General features: G+C 34.2%; 1 protein-coding gene across 2 annotated transcripts in view; it reads right to left on the bottom strand.

Annotated features, from left to right (window-relative positions):
* Positions 1-21,707, bottom strand: part of CRLF1 (cytokine receptor like factor 1) — a 219,814-nt gene extending 198,107 nt beyond the window's left edge. For both annotated transcript variants that reach the window (XM_082243854.1, XM_082243853.1), the window contains exon 1: positions 21,403-21,707. In XM_082243854.1, coding sequence (XP_082099980.1) covers positions 21,403-21,457 — 55 coding nt within the window. In that variant the 5' untranslated portion in view covers positions 21,458-21,707. The remainder of the gene's footprint in view (positions 1-21,402) is intronic.
* Positions 21,708-21,952: the final 245 nt, after the last annotated feature.

The raw sequence follows: 21,952 nt of genomic DNA, 5'->3' as shown, positions 1-21,952 counted from the left end.
TAGACCATATAACACTTAAAACCAGAACACATGAACAGGATCCCGCCCAAACGTTCCAGACGTGACGTCGCCACGCCCCCACAGCTGGCCATTGCATCTATTGTGCTCACGCGGGACGCCGCGGCCTTTTCTGTCTACACGTCGGTTTTTGTGACATGCTCGGTGTACACATTGTCCATGTAAGTTTAACTTTTAATAAAAGGATTTTTATATAAGGCAGTATTACGCTATGTGGATTTTTCCCTTCTTTTTGGTCCATATGAGTTTTACCTGACACTTCCTGAGGACTCCCTCCACACAGGGGATTTCAGTGCAGCTCTCATTGGGTCTATTGCCTACAACATCCTGAGGAGAATTTCTCATGGGATCCTGTTCATGTGTTCTGGTTTTAAGTGTTATATGATCTATCCATTAGGTTGGGTGACCATATGGGTCTGGTAAGCAGCCTCATTTTTTATCTTCTGTGTCACGGGTGAAATCTTGGGATGCTGTGAAGACATACTCACCTGCTGGGACTTGTGGTTCCTTTTTTAGTGTGTTGCACATTTTTTGGTCACTGCCTGGTTTCATCACTGGAGGATGTTTCACTCATATATTGTGACTGTATTTATTTTAGTTGGGATTTATAGTCCCTCTTTGTGTGTTTAACTTAAATTTTTCAGCCATATCACAATTTTATATTATGTGGATTTGATTTACTAAGTCGATGAGCTTTGTCTCCAAAAAAAAAATGGTGTTGGGGTATCTTCTATTGCTAGAACTCTGGTCCCCAATTCTAGTCACATGACCACAACGAAACGCATTGGGTGAAGTTTAGGTGTTGTCATCTTGCACGTACACGATCCAAGAAGCAGCTAAGTGGCTGTGCACAAGAAACCAGCTACAAATGAGACATTCGTTATCTACAAATTGTGCTTTTTTCTTGTGTGCACTGGGCTTGAAGTTCACAAAAGAATTTGTGTTTTTAGTGAAATAGTTTTTAAATAAATGTGATTTTAAAGGGTGAGCACTATGTAGTATCTATCCTTTATCTTAAGTGATGGTGGGGACAAATAGAGATTGCCAGGCACCACTGGACCCCAGAGAGAAGAAAACGCTGTTTGTGACCACTATATAATGCTGGTCATGTATTTAAGGTGGGGGCACATCTTCATTTGTTGAGCACTGCAAGTGAAGAAAGTGTGGACAGATACACAGAGAAGATGATAGCTTACATTTCACAGAAGGTTTTTTGTTTATAACACAAGAGACTTTATTTTGGATTGGATGTGTATTTATGGACACAAAAGATTTTCGATTGAACACAAGATTGATAAGATTTTTCGCACATACTGTATTATAGCACTGTATGTAATTTGGGCATAGGGTTATAATGTAAGCACAGCTTGATTGCACTTAGTGCTTTACGAATTTTGGAATTTTACTTGTACGATCTTTTGAATATCATAAAGTGTGAGCAGGTACTAAGAAGTTATTATCACAAGTTAGGGTATAGCATCGCAGAAGTTTTTTGATATTTATGAAGGATCGGCATCCGCAGTGATGCAAAACACCTCACTCTACTCCCATCCTTCCAAATGGGTTTTCGAGTGGTTTTGCCCAAGTGTGTCACCCTGCTTTATGCTTTATGTCCTAGAAAGGTCTTCCTCAGAAGCTAACTTTGGAGAGGAGGAGACTAAGATCCCTATTACTACGTTTATGTTGTATTTGATTCAATTTTATTATAAATATTTTTCATTTGTTAATTTACAATCATGAACTGAACGGTATTTCTTGAGCACTTTTTTTGTGTGTGTGTGTGTGTGTGTGTGTAATTGGGCACAAAAGAATATGTTTGTTACGTCACAAGGTTTGTGCACATACTGTAATTTCTATGAGCTTTCCTTGGACAATTTACGGATCAATATACAGTATATGTATAGATTTTTTTTCCTATAGGACATGAGAACATTTATATGTACAGTATACTGTATATTTGTTGGTGATTGTTTAAGTGATACAAAGAGACACATAGGCGTTTGTTTTTGGTTGATAAGGAAATAAGGTGGAGCACTGCACTTATATTGATATATGATCATTAGATTGCCGACAAACCTCTTGTAGGAAGGCTGTGCTACATTAACCGCTTGCGGAGCGTATCACTTACATATACAGCGGCAAGGCGGCTCTACTGTGCTTGATCACATACCTTGTACGTGATGCAGCACCTCCGGGTTGGGGACCTAAACCCAACAAGAGCTTATTGTGTCTGGCTTGTACCGCAGACTCAATGTCTGCCGGTACCCGGTGATCATTCATTACACAGGCAGAATGACAAAGCAGGAACATGGATCAATGCCTTCCCTTAGTAAAACCACTTCCCGCAGTTTAGGAAAACACTGGCTAGGCACCTCCCACAGTTTAGTAAAACACTGGCTAGGCACACATTTAGCCCTTTGATCGCCCCTGATGTTAACCCCTTCCGTGTTAGTGTCATTAGTACAGTGACAGTGCATATTTTTAGCACTGATAACTGTATTAATGTCACTGGTTCCCAATAAAGTGTCAAAAGTGCAAGTTATTGTCTGACTGTCCATGGCAATATTGCAGACCTGCTAAAAGTCACTGATCGCCACCATTACTATTATAAAAAGTAAGAAAAAAAAAGAATTATATATAACCTAGTTTGTAGAAGCTAAAACTTTTCTGCAAACCAATCAAAATACGCGTATTGGAATTTTTTTCCGACCAAAAATATGTAGCAGAACACATATTGCCCTAAATTCATGAATAAAATGTTTTACATTTTTATTTTTTTATTGAATGTATTTTATAGCAGAAAGTAAAAAATATTGTGTTTTTTTTTTAAATTGTCAGATTTTTTTGTTTATAGTGGAAAAAATAAAAACTGCAGAGGTTATCAAATACCACCAAAAGAAATTTCTATTTGTGGGAAAAAAATACTTTTTATTTCTGGGTACAGTGTCGCACGACCACGCAATTGTCATTTCAAATAATGCAGTGCCATATCGCAAAAAATTGCCTGGTCATGGAGATGGATAAATCTTCCGGAGGTCAAGTGGTTAAAGTGTAACTGCATCCATACATATGCTGCCTTTTTTTCTGCCAGCGGCATACCAGTTTTCTTACTTTCTCTAGTTGCTTCCTTTTTTGGTGCATGAGCATTTCACAATGGTACTTGTCATGGAAAGGTTACTTATTTACTGTGCATATTGAAACTGAGACCACAATATATTAATTGAGCATGAGTGTATGCTTTACCAAATTAGTAAAGAGATCACAACTGATGGGTGAGCATCCATCCACACACTCAGTTATCAGCAATTGCTTCCTGCTCACATGCATTTTCTTCTTTGTAAATCAGGTCGATATTAATACATGTATAATCTGATGCCACATACACTGTTTTGGAATAAACTGAATGCTTATACACTCTGGATCATTTTAAAAATTGCGCTTTCACATTTTTCACAGTCTTTTTTTTTTTTATTAAAATGTTTTGCCTTTACCAATACTGGGGAGGGATTACATAAGAGTTACTGGGCTTTGACACAATGTTTTAAATAAAGCTACTTCATCTAGCCTGGCTGATTTCCGTTGTATAAACGAATTTACATACCGTGAAGGTTTTTCGAATACATGAGATAAGCTGATCTGATTGGTATACTGTATATGATTTTTTTTTCATCTAAATTCTTGTTAAATATATGATTTTTAAATATTTAGTTTATTTATTTTAGTAAAAAGGGGATCCTGTGTTAAAAAAATTAAACTTTCTAAACTAGAAAGGTGGTGCCAGATGCATAAAAGCTTTTTACGTTAGAATTGACAAAATCCATCAGATAGAGCTTGATGAGAACACTGCTGTGATCAGGTTAGTGGCTATGAATATAACTTTGGATTTCTTCAATAAAATTCCAGTTGCACTTATATCTTATTGTGGGTATTTGACCTTTGGTTTGCTGGACATGTGGCTTAAAGAGAATTTTGTTGGCTGTCCTTTGTGGACCTCTTATGCTGAAAAATGCTCGCTCCCTTGTTGACCCAATAGCCTTAATGCTTTCATTGTCACTAATCCAGCATTTAGATCAGGAGCTAACCTCACTTGCTGGTAAGCCTGAAATTATCATCTTGATCCTCTTGGCAACCTCAATTTAGTGCTCTTGACAGATATGCACCTTATAATCTATAGGTCAAGTAATGATGACTCAAGATGAGCCAGTTTCAAATTTTTGCCCTACGGTTTGTTCACGTGCACAAGTTTTATCTGCAGTATTGAGTGTATGATAAATTAAACTGACAGATGTGGATCAATTTCACAAGAACGGGCATAGTAAAACAACAATATAAAAAGTAACCTATAGCAACCACTCATCATTTTAAAGTAGTCTGAACAATAAAACATGACACCTGATGGATTTTTATATTGCACTCTGCCTTAATAAACAAAGCCTGAGTCAATTTTACATAAGGCTATACAGTAATACAATAATGTTCTAAATTTTCATCTTTGTTAACAGTCTTAACCTTGACTTAACTATAATAGTGTCAATAGCATTTAAGTGCAGAATCCTATTTATTATTGTACTTTGTTGTTATTCACTCATTTTTTTCACCTTCCTCTTACAGTTTTCACAGAGTTAACAACAGCCACATGTCTTTAAACACCACGGATGTGTTAAACAAGACCACTTTGTATGGAACATTACTAAAGCAAAACAAATATATTTCCTAATAAGACAGAGGGACCGAGTAATGTTATTTTATTTAATGAGCAAGAACAGATTGCTTCACCATGTGGATCTGTTTATTAGGTTACAGTATATTGAAATGAACAGCTAATGATCCACTAATTTATACTTAAATGCTATGAAATAACCAAACTCCATTTGATGTCATGGTGACTTCTGTTCTTTTAAAGGTGAGTACACTGCCTCACCCCACACATCTGTCAAAAATATGATCATTACATCTACCGGAACTGAATGCAGTGACAAGAGTCTACTACAGAGAAAAAGTAGGAATAGGCAAAAAAAAAAAGAACACTAATTAGGCAGCAAGATTTTGGAAATTACGGTAGATGGAAAATGTGTCGGAAAAATAAATGTAGCACAGGAAGCAAAATGTGAAAAAGTAATTACACCATATAAAGAGGAAGCCATATACATGTTGAAAATTACAGCTGACCAAAACTAAGGTTAGAAAAGGACATATTAAAATAATGAAAAAAATGTTAATTTTTTTATAGGCTGCAACATTGTTTTAAATCAAACAAAAGTATCCTACGTAGAAATGGAAAATTTATTAACAAATGCACAAACACCCTAATCCAAATCTAGCCCATATCTAATACAAGCCCACATCAAAATTCATGGAAAGACTATAAGCTGGTTACCCAAATGGGATTTCACAACACACAATATGTCACACAAATTGTTATGTGTAAAATACAACCTGTACTTTGTTAGGATCATCTATTTTGGAAGCTAAACAAACCTATACTACCGCTCCAATCATTTCATGTAAGCAGACAGCACAATTCCTGGGTGTATTGTCTTATAAATCAGGTTTGCATGATGTGGCAGACATTTATGGAATTATGCATTTTTGAAGCTGTATATATGGCCTGATAAATTTAGTGTGATATTGGTTTATTTATTTACATGTTAGCATGCATTATTAGAATATTAGCATCCGTTAACCACTTGCCGACCGCTTACAGTAATATTACTGCGGCAGGTCCGCTCCCCTGGGTCCAGCGACGTAGACCTACGTCGCTGTACTCCTAGTGGTCTCAGAGGCTGTGTTTAGACACAGTGGGAGTTGGGCCAGAGGAGGAGAGGCAGCGATCGCCGCCTCTCTTCCCCGATTGTCGGGGAGAAGATATGCCTGCTTGTGTAAAAAAAGCAGGCGGATCTTCTCTGTGACAGACAGGGAGAGATCACAGGATTCAGCATAGCTGAACCTGCGATCTCTGTCTGTGTCACAGAACCCCCACCCCCCACACACACATCAGTAAGCATGAGGCATACATTTAACCCCTTGATCACCAACAGTGTTAACCTATTCCCTGCCAGTGTCATTATTACAGTAACAGTGCATATTTATAGCACTGATTACTGTAGTAATGTCACTGGTCCCCCCAAAAGTGTCAAACATTTCAGTTAGGGGTCTGATCCGTCCGCCGCAATGTCACAGTCCTGCAAAAAATCACAGATCACTGCCATTACTAGTGAAAAAAAAAACAATAAAAATTACATAAATCTTTCTCGTAGTTGGTAAACACGATAACTTTTGCGCAAACCAATCAAAATACGCTTATTGTGATTTTTTTACCAAAAATATGTAGCAGAAAACAAATTGGCCTAAAATGTTAAAAGATTTAGATTTTTACATTTTTTTTTTGGGAATGTTATGTATCAGAATGTAAAAAATATTGATTTTTTTTTTTCAAAATTGTCGCTCTTTTTTTTCAAAAATGTAAAATTCCACAGGTGATCAAATACCACCAAAAGAAAGCTCTATTTGTGGGGAAAAAAAGGACATAAATTTTGTTTGGGTACAGCATTGCACGACCGCGCAATTGTCCGTTAAAGTAACACAGTAAGTAACGCAGTGTTGAATCGCAAAATATGGTCAAGAGGGGTAAAATCTTCCGGTCTTACAGTGGATAAAAATGCTCTTATTGAGAATTTTTTTGTCAAAGACATGTAGCTAAATAGATTTTGGCCTAAATATATGACAAAACTGAATACATTGGATATTTTTTAACAGTCAAAGGAGAAAATGTAAATTTTTCGCAAAATTTTCGCTCTTTTTTTATTAATATCGCAAAAAATAAAAAGCACAGAGGTGATCAAATACCACCAAAAGAAAGCTATGTTTGTGGGAAAAAAGGACGTAAATTTTGTTTGGGTACAGCATTGCATGACTGCGCAATTGTCATCTAAAGTCACACAGTGCCAAGTTGAAAAAAGTGGCCTGGTCATTAACCTCCCTGGCGGTATGATTCTTTCCGATTTTAGGTGCTGAAAGAGGTACAATTATTTTGCATGTAATTCTTAAGGACGAGCAGCCCAAACCAACTATTTACATATGATTTTTTTTTACAGTGCGTTCTTCTTTATAACATCTCGGGTATGATAAAGTTTGAAACACAAAATCAAAAATTATAATATAATAAATAACTATAAATAAGTTAAAGAGTACATATATATATATATATATATATATATATATATATATATATATATATATATACGTATACAGATAGATAGATAGATAGATAGATAGATAGATAGATAGATAGATAGATAGATAGATAGATAGATAGATAGATAGATAGATAGATAGATAGAGAGATAGATAGATAGATAGATAGATAGATAGATAGATAGATAGATAGATAGATAGATAGATAGATAGATAGATAGATAGATAGATAGATAGATAGATAGATAGATAGATATACGTGTGTATATATATATATATATATATATATATATATATATATATATATATATATATATAAATTACAGTAAAACAGCAGGAAAGGGTACAGGGGGGCAAACTAATATCAGTTTATTTTATTTTGCAATTAAATCAGTGTGCTTGTGTGTATAACTTTTCAAATTTGCCGCCGGTTCCACCCCCCTGCGAGTGTCACGTCGCAGGAGACGGAAGCCGGGGCTCTACAGCATTGGGCGGAAGATCCGGCCACCATATGCCGAAGGGACACATCTCTGGATCCCAGCGACAAGGTAAGTAACCTCTACAAGGATCCAGCGATGCTCCCTGGCGGCACCCCGAGTGTGGCTCGGGGTTACCGCTTATGGCAGTGAAATCCCACCCCGAGCCACACTCGGGAATACCACCAGGGAGGTTAAGCAGTAAAATCCTCCGGGGCTAAAGTGGTTAAAAATAGGATATACTCCAGAGATAAAACGATAATTCTGCCACTTTATATAACTCTGGTTCAGGCAAATCTGGAGTATTCCATCAAATTCTGGTCACCAATCTTCAGGAAGGATGTGCTGGAACTGGAGAGAGTCCAGATAAGGGCAACAAAATGAATAAGGGGACTGGAGGACCTCAATTACGAGGAATGGCTACAAGTTCTAAATGTATTCTCCCTGGAGAAGAGACGCTTGAGAGGAGATATAATAGCAATGTACAAATGTCTCAATGAGGATCCAAGTGTAGGTAGGAATCTCTTTAGTCCCAGGGAGTATAAGCCACACAATGAGATTGGAAGAGAAGCGGCTTTACCTTAAACTGCGTAGGGGGTTTTTCACTGTAAGGGCGATAAGGGTGTGGAACTCTCTTCCACAATCAGTGATGTCAGCAGGAAGTATTGATCGTTTTAAAAGACTCTTGGGCATGCATCTTAGCGAACACAATATACAGGGATATGATTATCTACTCGAACACACACCCACACAGTTTGAACTAGATGGCCTATTGTCTTTATTCAAGCTTACCAACTATGTAACTCTGTAACTATGTTTATAAGTGTATATTTGGGGGTTGTACAATCCCTGTATATTGCATATATTGAAATTATTAAGAGGTGTTATGCCCCAATAGGGGGGCTATTATTAATTAGGTGTTGTCAAAATACATATATGTTTATTTTTTTGGGCAGAGCTGCAATTTAATTTTGTATTTTGGTTTATTGTAGGTGTGGGGACACACGGTATTCTTGGCAGTTACCCACAGGGTGATCATTTATTATTAAGGAGTTGATTGCGCAGTAACAATATTATATATATTCTTATACAGAATGGATTTGTCTTCTATTGCTCTTTGTAAATAACAGTACATTCTGAAGGATAAGAACAACAATGGGTACATGGAATGGTCTGTAACTTATTACTTTCCTTATAATATTATATTGTAGCTCTTTGTTATCTATAATATTATATTGTAGCTCTTTGTTATATGATACGGGAACACTAGCATAAGGACCTGCTACCTACTCACTGACCTTTTACAGCATAGTATTTATATGTTTGATTGTTACCAACAGTAAAGACCTTATCCCCCACAGTTTGCAGCAGGCATACTGTTTATATAGCTATATACATATTATATATATTAGTATTAATATATATATATATATATATATATATATATAAATATTAGTATTAATATATATATATATATATATATATATATATATATATATATATATATATGTATACATACACACACACACACATATATGTACATATATATATATATATATATATATACACACACACACACACACATATATATATGTATATATATATATATCTATATCGAAAAGAAAATGGGCTGGGCACTCAGCAAAGCATGACTTACATATAATCCAAAAGACAGAGCGGCACTCATGGGTTTTGAGAGGTGAACACACTGCGAGGAAGTTTTTGTTCTATGTTCATATGCTCATCTTCCTCGCATCTCATCAAAACTTTGAAATACAACTTTATCAATGTGTGTTCACCCCTTCAGGACCCATGAGTGCTGCTCTTTCTTTTGGATTATATGGATTATATATATATATATATATATATATATATATATATATATATATATATATATATATATATTTATTTATTATTCACTAGAAATTTACTATCATTTAGTAAACCCCCTTTCTGCCACATTTTTTTTTATAGTCCAGCTCTTTTAAGCAGCAATTTTCTGGTAGTTAAATCAGAAACAAAGTTTTAATGTATGAAAATCTTTCTATGTGCTTGCTCATTGTCCCTGTACCTGTAGGATATTGCACAGTTACTAATACAGCTGTCTCCAGAACAATGTAAGGCCAAGTGTTCATTGAGCCATTTGGAAATGTAGATTGTAAAACATACATACTAATCTATGCTTACAATTTTAACAGGTAAATCTTTGAGTAGACATACAATTTTACAGTGAGAGCCCACAACAGCTTCTTAAATCAAAAATAGACCATCTGGGTAGCTTGCAAAGGTCCCCAAGTATATTAAATACAGAAATATATATTTTTAAATGGAAAGTACGCAAAAATGTTTTATAGTCTACATTACCATAAAGAAGGGTAACAGGGTAATATTGCCACCTTTTGGCCATCAGTGATATAACTAGAAACAACTATAATAGTAAATTAGGCATGGCGTTGATGTACTAAAGGAGCTCAGAATGTTTACGTTTCGGTTCTTTAAACGTACTAGTGAATAAGATGAAGATGAGTTCACCTAAATTATTCAGATTCAGCTTATTTACTAAGCTACATTTATGTAAAGTATAAACTGTTTTGGGGCATGGATTAAATATGTAATTGTTAGAGCCCCTGTTCACATTCACATTCACAATTGGTCCTTGTGTCTATTGCTTCCAGTACAGAAAGTGATGGGAAACTCAAAATTTTAGAGTTGTCACAAGAATAGGAGATAGGATTAGGGGGAAACTTGTTCTGGTGACATTTGACTACTCCATCCAAAACAAAAATGTATTTATTAAGTTAACCCCAATGAGTACCCAATCATGTGCAGCTGAAAAAGAAAAACCCTTTTACCATGTGAAAAATGACTGCACCCTTAGTAAGTCAACCAAATGTTTGAAACAGCTGCATTTAACAATACACCAACATCCCTGTACCTCTACCCTTAAGAAATGTTTGCTTATTATTCATAGTGAGAAATGCAGTAAGATTTATCTGCATTTTGACTGTATCATTCTATCAGTTAAAGTCTTTTATGCCTGCATATTTAGCTGCATTATAATGAATAGAGAAAAAATAATTTCTGAAAGTTGAATTTGCGTAAGCAAAAACACATTACCTGCACTGCTGCACATAACATACATAAACCCTAAAAATTTTGATCCTAGTGTTAATTAAAACCCACATGATAAAAACAATATAGACATGATGCTTGTTAAATGTATGAATCAGCCAGTGTTTTATCTATTACCAGCTACTAAACACTTTTGGAATAAACAACATAGATCAAGAAGGTCAATTACATCATTGTGCATTATACATGTAGGTGCCAACTCACAAATCTGATATTATTGCAAAAACAAAAATTGAATGACTACCAAGCCTCAGATAATTTCATAGATAGTGGTAGGGGTTCTTTTGCTACCACTAAAACTAGTTTATTTATTTACCTATTTCTGATATTGAATCAAGATGGAATGCAAAATTATTTTATTATCTGGATAAAAATGTGGTATTATAATATATATGTAATCCTATGGCTGTTCAAATGGATTATGGATTATTTCATAAGCTCATCTCCATATAGGTATAATTCCTATGTATTGATGTCACCAGCCTACCACCTAATCCTCATCTAACACAGGTATTATTCATTTTGGTGACAAACTGCATTTTCGAGCATGTTCACACATGTAGTAAAGTGTCTATTTATGTCTATGGAAGAATTAAATTGTAATTACCTAAATGCAGACATAAAAATATTAAGACACAATGGCATGTCCTTTTTTTTTTTTCAGTGAAATCTGCTTTTGTACATACCCTATGCAGAGTAAATGACAGCTCCTTTCATCCATAAACATGAATACAAGAACACGCATTCAACGTGCAGATTAATATAGTTTACGAGGTTTTGGCTATCTGTCTATCAAAACATGGCCTAATTTACGTAAAAATATTGCATTTATCGTCTTTAATATAACCACACCAAGCACTTAAACTGCCAGAAGGAAACTGAATAATGGTAAGAAGCAAAAATGTTGTTGGTTTATGCAAGTTGCTTATGGTGTTACTAAATATTTGTTGGTAATGTAGCATTATATTGTTCCTTTACCATGCACCTGTCTATGTGGTTCTGTATTAAAGGTTTCTTTTCTCAACTTAATTGCATTCTCATCTATCGGTTTTCACACCAAGCATGAACTTGATGAAACTGTGTTTCTAAACCAAGCTTCATGCTTGTGAGATAGGTAAAGTTGATCCAGGAAACATCCAAGTACCTCTTGGGGCATCAGGAACGAATTGCTGGAGCAAATTGGATGATGCTTTATTTGGTTTTATTGCCTTCCTCTGGATCAACTGTGGGTATTGGATTGTATATAAAGGATTGGATATATGTATATATATATATATATATATATTATTTTTTTTTCTTCTATTGATTGAACTTGATGGACTTTTTTTCAGCCAGACTAACTATGCAACTATGTGAGATGCTTAATGAGAATTTAAATCAATAAGAAAAAGTGAACCGGACTTTAGAAACCAAAGCTGGACAAGAAGCCAGGTGGATAAAAATAAATGCGGCGCCAGAGGGGTAACTGATAATGATACCAGTGCTATATCATACAAAAAAAGTGCCAATCTAAAGTGCAAGTTCCAACACTACTAAATAGATAAAATGACTGGGTTTTAAATAAATAAACAAATCATTAAATAAATAATATAGAAAGTGTCACAGTGAGCAAAGTGCACGTGCTAACAATATAGGGACAATCATAAAATGTCCAAGTGATAAAACATATTTAATGTGCCAAGTCCATAATATATAAAAATCTTCTGTGCTGTGCAAACAAGACAATAAGGTGCTGGTGCTTCAATCCCAATGAAGGTGAATCTGGGTGCTGATAATAATAATATGCTAGCCGCTCACTTCCCAGTCTGGCTCACAAATTATAATGAGCCAAACACACTTAGTGCACTCTTAGGTGCTGGTAGATAATCGGCTCTTCACCCCCCTTCTTTCCACTCCCATGGTAAGGGAACTGCTGGGTAGCAGCCAGACCTACTGTGTATACTAACACTGATAGAGTACTCAGGACATCAACTCCTCTCTCTCCTCTCTCCTTACTCCCAGCAGGGTGATCATATTTATAGAAACAAACACAAGAATCTAGTGCTCTCTGCTTAACAATATTTATTACGATCCAAAACATAAAAGTAGAACACTCACCAGTGTGGGCATACAAACAGGGAACATGTGTACAGGTACTCGATTGAGCAGTATAGTTAGTTCCCCAAACATTAAAATTTTCTAGACAGTCTCTGAATGCCTAGCTATCACATATAGTCATTGTTACAACCCAGCCAAAGATACTTGGAGGAACACCTTTTTTTCTTTGAGCTGATTTCTAACACAACCTAGGTTATTTTATAACTTCTATGAAGCCTACACAAATACTATTACATTTCCAGATTGTCATAAGATAAGCGCTGAATTCCCAACAATTTACTCATAGGATAAACACCAAAGATGGCACCTACTACTATTTATCATGCTGTCTTCATAAATGAACAAAGTGGCATCTATTTAAAAATGTTTTCAACCATAGCTCACACATTTTTTACTTGCATTACATCTAAAGCTGTGTGGATCTTGGGTGAAAATTGTATGAATATTTTTTGAAAACATTTTTTTTTTTGTTTTTTTTATAATAAATATGTAATTATTTCTAAATATTTATGTTTATAACATTCAACTTGTTCTTTATGTTTATTTGTAATTAATTTAAAATTACTTTACTAAAAATAATTTTTTTTTTAGAAGTGATTGAATCATCCTCTTTCAAATCTTTTCCAATTTAAGGACATTTTATTAAGGTTTGCTACTGAAAAATACTATAAATTTTGAGTACATAAAATAATATTTTCAATTTAAGAAGATGCTTTCATTGAGCAAGATAGTGAAAACATTTCAGGATTTTTAAACAATGATACATATATCTCTTTTACTTGCCAAATGGTATTGCTCCAAATACAAAGTCTGGAAGAACATTACTAAGACCTATTTTTAAACCTAATCTTGAAAAGGTCTTGAGTGCATGACTGTTAGTAGAAAGAAATATTTAGAATTTCATAATGAAAATGTTATCTTTATGATAACTAACTTAAATGGGTTGTGCGAGTTAAAATGACAAATACAGGTGTTCCAAGCAAACTACATTTTTGAGAAGCTAATCATACTCAAAATAAATGACCTGTGGGGATATTATTCTTAAAATAAATAATATTACTTCACTAAAATCTTTCTTGATTATCTTTCAGCTAAGTTTCTAAAATAAAACCTGTCTTTTCACAATCATGTTTCTACTATATACTAACAAACGTGCATGGAAAAAATTACAAAATGTAATTGGGTGCTATGGAGTACCATAAGTTCTTTCCAATGACTTGATAAGTGAGACTTCTGAGGTACATCACTGAGATAAACGTGCCATATGTGTTCAGGAAATGGAAGCTTGCTTGGTGTTGTACACTAATTGTTATGCCCATTTGCAAAGGCATAAAAAAGTTTAGAAACTTGGTGTTCTTAATCTGTTTATAATTATCGTCCCTAAATGGATTGAGCAATATGTACCCATACTTTCTTTTCTAGTCTGGCAAAATCATTATTGGTCCTGTTATTTATCAGTAGGACTTCAATGTATGTCAATAGCTTGGTTTTACATTAAGGGTAGCTAGGAACAGAGCAGCTGAAAGAAAATCATAAGGATGCCGCCATATTTATATATGTAAAAAGTAGCATTTTACTACACATACAAGCTGGCAACAACTTGTAAAAATCTTGCTGGGACTGTGTTGGTACTGTTCAAGCAAAACAATATTACACAGATGTCACCTGACATATCAGTTTTAAGCTCAACCATGCAGAGATTCCTGTTAAATTGTTTTAAACATTATTCAGAGATCCAACCTCTGTTAGCTTATTGCTGACAAAATGGTGTAATTGCCTTTCATCTCTTTTTTGCAAATATTTTTATTTTACAGATACAAAAAATGTTTTTGTCCTGTAAAACGTCTTACCTACAGATTTAAATGTTCCCCATTCTCTGGAAAACAGTCATTATAAGGAGCACTGCTAGCAATGTAATGAATGCAGAGTGGAAGAAGGTGTGGATGGGTCTATTTAATATAAAAAAAAAACATATTTAGGATATGGTTCTCCAAATTCTTCAATGCGTTTTTACAAAATAAGCCTCCAAATACAAAAGTAAAATGTCAATGATCCAAAGAGATTTGTTTGAAAAGGTCTATGCACTTAATATAGTTTACTGCACATTGCAAGTTTACTGCACATTGCTGATGATCACTTTATTGATCAAGCCTGTGTCTATGCAATGCAAGTTGGACATGTTTTTTTAAATTAGAATTAGACGAGTGTTTTGATGGTATGATTATCTGTTAATAAACAGTATGATTAAGAAAATACATATAATAATACATTAATACATATGTGTTAATAAATTTCCATCATGTCCACTAATTTATTTCCTATACTTATTTATTGTTAAATAATTGCAAAAAGTAACAGAGAAAGTAATATTAGTTATCCTGAATGCCTTTTATTAGGTATGAAATCTTCTATTCTATTTCTCTGCTCACATTGTTTAGGTAAGTATTAAAACTTTCCTTACTCACATGCTTCCATACCTGTTCCAAAAAGCTTGTGTTTTTAAAGACGGATCCTTAAAACGCATATATTTTATCAAACTGCAATTCAGACAAAGGGGTTGATTTACTAAAACTAAAGTGTGCAAAAGCTGGTGCAAATCTACATAGAAACCAATCAGCTTCCGGGTTTTTTGTCGAAGATTAATTGAACAAGCTGAAATTAGAAGCTGATTGGCTACCATGCATGTACCAGACTTCGCACTCTCCAGTTTTAGTAAATCAACCCCACATTTTTACAGGTAAATGGTAACTGGCACTTAATGAAGTCAGAGGTTAATAAAGACATCCCCCCAATCAGATCTAGTTATACCTAAGTGCTCCTGATTCACTAAAGGAGTCGTTTTTATGCTGGCCGAGCTAACCTTTGCTCCCTTTAAATATTTAATTATGTTCAATGTTCTTTTTTTTCCTTCATAAATTTCCCCTAAACTAATTGGGTGTTTGAAAAGAGCACAGACTTGCTGGGCCAGCAAAATATACTCATATAGTAAATGAGTTGCATAAAATTAAAGAGCAACATTTGCATGAGGTAGCATTACCCCATGGCTAATTATATATATATATATATATATATATATATATATATATATATATATAGCAACGATATAGAGGGTCATAATGTTGTTTACTCAATGGGAGTTTTTTTCTCCAAATACTATAAAAAAAATAAGCATATACATTTACATGTAATACAAATAAATGTTAACATGGCCAACAGTCATTTTGCCCCTCTTAGATGTAGTGCATACTCAAAAACATACCCAACTCTGTATAAGATGTACTTTCATTGGAAATATTAAGAACTAGCTATAGTCATTTTAAGGTTACACTTAGATGAAAATTTTACCAATCAAAATAAAATATTTCACAGGACTTACTGTTGGGCAAATTAGTTTGTGCTTCAATGCTGCAACTTTGGCAAAGGCATTTCAAACAGGAAACCTAATTAGATGAAAAAAAAAAAAGCAATTTCCCCTCATTCTGAGAAGGGTTTTAAAGAGAAAGCAGAATAATTGGCAGAGAAAACCTTTAGTAAAGCATACTCTAAATACCAATATTGTGTACATTACATGTGCATTATATGCTCAAAGGCATCAACACAATAATTTCAAATAGAGAATACCCTACTTAGTTGTAGGTGTTTTTTTAATAAAAAGTCACAAACCATATTTTCTACTGGTTTACCCCTCTTAGCACAACACAAATCAAGCACAGCAAAACAAAAAGATCAGTCATGAAAAAAATGAATTGATTTTGCTTATTTATAACGCTGTTATGGGTCATTTCTTATTATTGCTTATTATTGCTTATTTTTGCCATATTTTTAAAAAGGTGAAACAAATTCAGTGAACTATATTTGGTAATTATGTTTTACTAGTTTAAATTCAATTTCCACTGGTTTTCCGTTTTAAAAATGTTGCTTATATTTTAGTTAATCCTAAAACTGGCATGATCCAATCATTTTCACGTTGGAAAGCTGGAGAAGAAGCTTGAAGTGGCATAATGTTGTTTGTTTTTGGCATACTTTGCCTTTTTTATCTGTCTTTTACCTTTAGATATAGTTTTTTTTTTTTTTTTACACTGTACTTCAGATTAAGCGCTGAAAGAGGGGATGTGCAACAGAACAAGTATCAATATTTTTTCTAGTCTACAGTAGTTACACAAAATCTGTCATGTAGGGTGTTCATGTCCTTAGGATTTAGTTGAATGCACTGATCTTCTTAGCATCCTGTATGTACTAAAATGTTTGTTTTCAGGAGAAATAAGCAGCCAGTTTAAAGGTACTTTAGGTACTAGATAATTACTATACATGTGTGGAGGTTTTAGTGCCCATTTCAGTTATATGACCCTAATCCACTTAAACCTCTAAAGTTTAAGCATAGTAAAGGTACTAATGCACAAAGGTGTATGGTAATTCTTTATGGAATGAGCAGACTGCTTTGTTACCCAGCATGCCTATTTACTGGACAGTACACATTGGGCAAGCTACCCATATGTGTCAACTTATCCCAGCTAAACTAGGAAAGATACCAACTGTTGGAGTTGATCTAATACAATTCTCACTAAATAAACAAACTGCAATACAGTTTTAAACAATTACATTGTCCTACAGTTTAGCACTGTTGACGTGTGCTTCAAAAATGGTTTCTGTTCAGACTTTAATATTTGTACTGAATATAAGCTGGCAGGCCAGAAATAAAAAAGCAACAAAAAATCTTCATTAAATATGCTTCTCTGGGGTGTTTTGCACATGCACAGAACTTATATGCAAAGAGAGAATGACTTCATAATGACTTCATAACGATAAAACTTAAACAATGAAATGCTTAGTCAACATTACAAGTAACATAAGGGTCAAAGACTAATACTTCAGTAGTCAGGAATGCATTGGAGAGACTGATTCCATTGTAGAACATTATTTTACCTATAATCATTGAATGTCATATTTCTGAAGGAGTTTTACTTATTTGCCTCATCTAGCATCCAAAAGACTCTAATAAATAACATACGATTGCAAATCCCATCTGGTGCCACTTTGGACCAAAAGAAAAAATATCTTTAATTTGGAAAAAGCATCCAACTTCTGTTCATGGCTTTTTTTTTTTGTATTGTGAACTCTATGCAGGTTTCCTAATGATGAAACAAGGCAATTTAGAAACAGGGAGATGGTTTTAACAAGTACAAGATGTTTTTAACACGTACAATTCTATGTGACCCCAGGTCTGCTTTGTTAAACTGATTTTATTACAATTTCTTGGTCACTGAGCGGCACAGACCAGACCACTTGTTAAAGTGAAAGAAATGAGAGTAGTTCCAGCAGTCTGTACTTACAGTCAGTACAAACGTTGGGCTGAAAATTAAATTAAAGTCTTTTTCAGCATTCATTGACACAGATGCTGGCCAAAATCGAAGCGCAGTCAGGCCAAATTGGTGGCTGAAATTTAAAACGTAAAAGCACTGCTTGCATTATTATATTTCCTTTTTTGTATAATGGTAAAGAAAACAAGGCCTTCTAACAACCTGGTAGGCCATGTCCCTCAGCAAGTAACATGTAAACATGGATCCATGCAGAAACGTAAATTGCTTGATTAAGGTTAAGTTGAAAAAGTCTTGCCAAATCCCAGATTTTCCCTCATCCCTCAAAAAAGAATCAACCCTGTCACAAACTAAAGTAGTTTTACTCAACGCTTGTCACCGAATTGCACTTGCATTATCTTCAATCACAAATGGCAGGGTAGTTGAACTAATCCTCAAATGTATACTACAAATTAAGTGGTCATCAATATTACTCACCGAAACCATGAAAAATCGAATACAGAAATACATTTTTAACTAACAACTTACACTTGCCCATGATAATGTTTCAAGCAAATGTATGAGCTGTTTTCTGTCTTAGCTCGACAGTGTAAGGTATGTCTAATTTTATGGCTGCACAACATGAGAGGCATACGATGTCACAACTCTAAGTAGTGAAATCTCTTACAAAATGGAATTCCTGAGATCTACAAAAACTATTTTAGAAAGAAGTGACTATATATTTTCCTGTCTTTGCATTATTGCAAATGTAAAAACAATGTGTTGATATATTAAGACTGCTTTAAAAATAAAATTGTCGTAAACCCTTTTTCTAGGCAGAAAAAGGCGAATGTGCATATATGCCTCTAGCTGTGCAGCACATGCAAGAATATTTTTTGTGAGCTAAGATTAGTGAAGTTTATCCTGAACATTTTGCCTACTGTATGGATCGATCTGTATACAGACGCGTGCAATATGGCTGCTTTGTGCTGTCTGTTCACATGTCTGTTCTGTCTGTCTGTTCACATGTACATTTAATAATTTGGTAGTGACTAATGGGCCATACACACTAAACAATTGTCTTTGAATTTTTTCTTTTAGATTTACCAAAACCATATAACATGAGGTCAAATCTAAACACTTTCAATTTGTATGCAATCAGGCAGGCCCTTGCACTACATAGTTGAAGGTAAATCTAAAGGAAATCTAACAACAAAAGTTGTATAGTGTGTATCCAGCTTAAGACTTCTAAGCATAACAATCATTGAGCATGGACGTTTCCATAATCTGCACAAAGTGCATAAGGCTTCATTGGCTTTCTTTGGTACGCTGCAGATATTCTGTGAATTTACATGTAAATTTATTTTAGGTTTTGCATTTTACCAGATCCTCTGACTCTGATGTGTTAATGATAACAATATGATACCTCAGCCAAGCATTATTGTTTCTTAAAGGCAACTCATGTAGCTCCAAACACTGGTTCCAGCTGCACAACAATGTTTCTAAATTTAAACACCATTCACACAGACCACAGAGTCACCACAATAGCATGCTACCACCACCAGGCCAATCCTATAATAAATATATCATTTATTAAACCATAAAACAATAATGAAAATATCTACTAAAGTTAGTTATTATATTATATATTATATTATTTTATTTTATGATCTTATTTGCATGTAGATGTTAGCAAAATGAAATAAAAATACCTGCCCTCCATCCTTAAAGGGGAAGATTATATTTTGCTATTTTTTTAAGTGAACATGAAATTGTACATATCATGATAAAAAAAAAAAAAAAACATAGTTCAATTGTACATATTCTCATAAAAAAAAAAAAAACACGATTCCATTGTACATATTCTCATAAAAAAAAAAAAAAAAACATGATTCAATTGGCATACCAGTGCCCAAATCATCATTTTGCATATTTAAATTTATTATGCGAATACGAATATATCATACAGAATATATCATACAGAATATATCATATGCAAATGACACACGCACACCAAGCATTCATTAAACATACTATACCAATTTCCATGTTTGGAAATAATGAGTGATGCTCAGAGCCCCTTTTATGAACCTGCTATGTTTCAAATGTAAAGGATGAATGAAGAATGAATGAATGAGTGAAAGCAATGAGCAGCAGTGGGATTAAGCAGCAGATTCCTAAAAAGCCTTATTTGCTTCTCATCATCCATGTCCATGCTACTTAAAACTGTTCCCCATTTATTGTTCCAATTAATATGTTCCTGCAGGCAACAGCTTACCCCTCTTACCAAGAACCTCTAGGAAGATTACATTTTCTGCTTTCCTTCAAGCAAGTCAAATCAGGAATTCACACATAAACTTCCACATTTGTTTTTTTTTTTTTTTGCAGACCTCCTTTACATCTCCTGTGCATAGGAACATCAGTTGGAAAAGTTATATTGCACCCAGATCAAATGGACTTTTTTTTTTTTTTTTTATTGTTGTTGTTGCTACACGTGATCGTGCCTTTCTTAACTAAAGAGCAAATCTTACAGCTTTGTATATTTTCACTATGCTTTAAAACAATAACTTCAGCATGCATTTTAGAGGCACAGCGGAAACACTGGCAATTCTCAGGCAGAAGGATTTATGTGGACGTACCTTTTCAATTTAACAAAGTCTGTTCAACAACTGCATTTGCCTTCATATGTTCTAAGCTTCACTTAAACAGCTGAGAGCTGTACCACTACTGTTTATATGTATAGCCTCGTATCCGGTGCTTTCATCTTTATCTCCATTTTATGATAGGAGGTTGGCAGTTTATTAACTTATTTATTTGTAAAGTATTAATACAGTCAACAACACTTTACTGTTAAGTTAAAACACATACATTATTTTCAAACCCAAACAACATATACAATCTAAAGAAAAAAAAAATTCCTTTTAAATTTTTTTAAACAATTAGTAACTCATAACAGAAAAATAGATATATCTATCTGCAACAATTATTCAGTTTACAGCAAAGGCTCATGTTAAATGCATAGTAAGTTCAAAGCTGTCATTTATATATATATATATATATATATATATATATATATATATAAAAGCTGTCATTTTTTTTTTTTTTGCTGTGGACAAAGTATCACAGCCTTTAAACTGCTGTTAAACCTGTGCATGCATTTACCTAAAAGACATACAAAGAATTTTACTTACGAGTCAAGGAGTTCACAATTAATATGCATATCCATGGGAGCACTAAAGCGATCATATTTCAAGGCTTTTTGAATACACTTGAGCGCTTTAAAAAAAAAAAAAAAATTCCACCTTGATTCTTGTAAATTCCTGAAGATTTTTTTTTGCTTGTAGGTACTGCTGTAAGGAAGTGGCTTGTCTGTGAGGTTTTACTATACTATAGGTTTTTCAGCTTGTGCAATGGAAGCAACTGAAGCATATAAAAAGGAAACCGACAGCTTGCAGGTTAAGGAAAACCCTTTTGCAAGTCTGAGCAACTGAGAACTGACAAGCTAAATATGCCTGTAGTCCCATTCATTTCCCCGCCCACATTGGTTGCCAAAATTACCAAGCCCTACAGAACTGGAGAAGGGATTCTTTACTATTCCACCGCTGCCCCCTTTTTGTCATTCCCCCTGTTTTTACTTTTTTACGTCTGCTGACATTTCCTGAAATTCTTTTTTTTTTTTTTTTTTTCTCTTTACACTCATGCTTCGTAAAAAGAAAATCAGATGTGAGTCACGGTAAGGAA

Source organism: Pelophylax lessonae (assembly GCF_965119305.1).
Source record: "Pelophylax lessonae genome assembly, chromosome: 1".
Lineage (NCBI taxonomy): Eukaryota > Metazoa > Chordata > Amphibia > Anura > Ranidae > Pelophylax > Pelophylax lessonae.
This window is presented reverse-complemented; position numbering and strand designations above follow the sequence as displayed.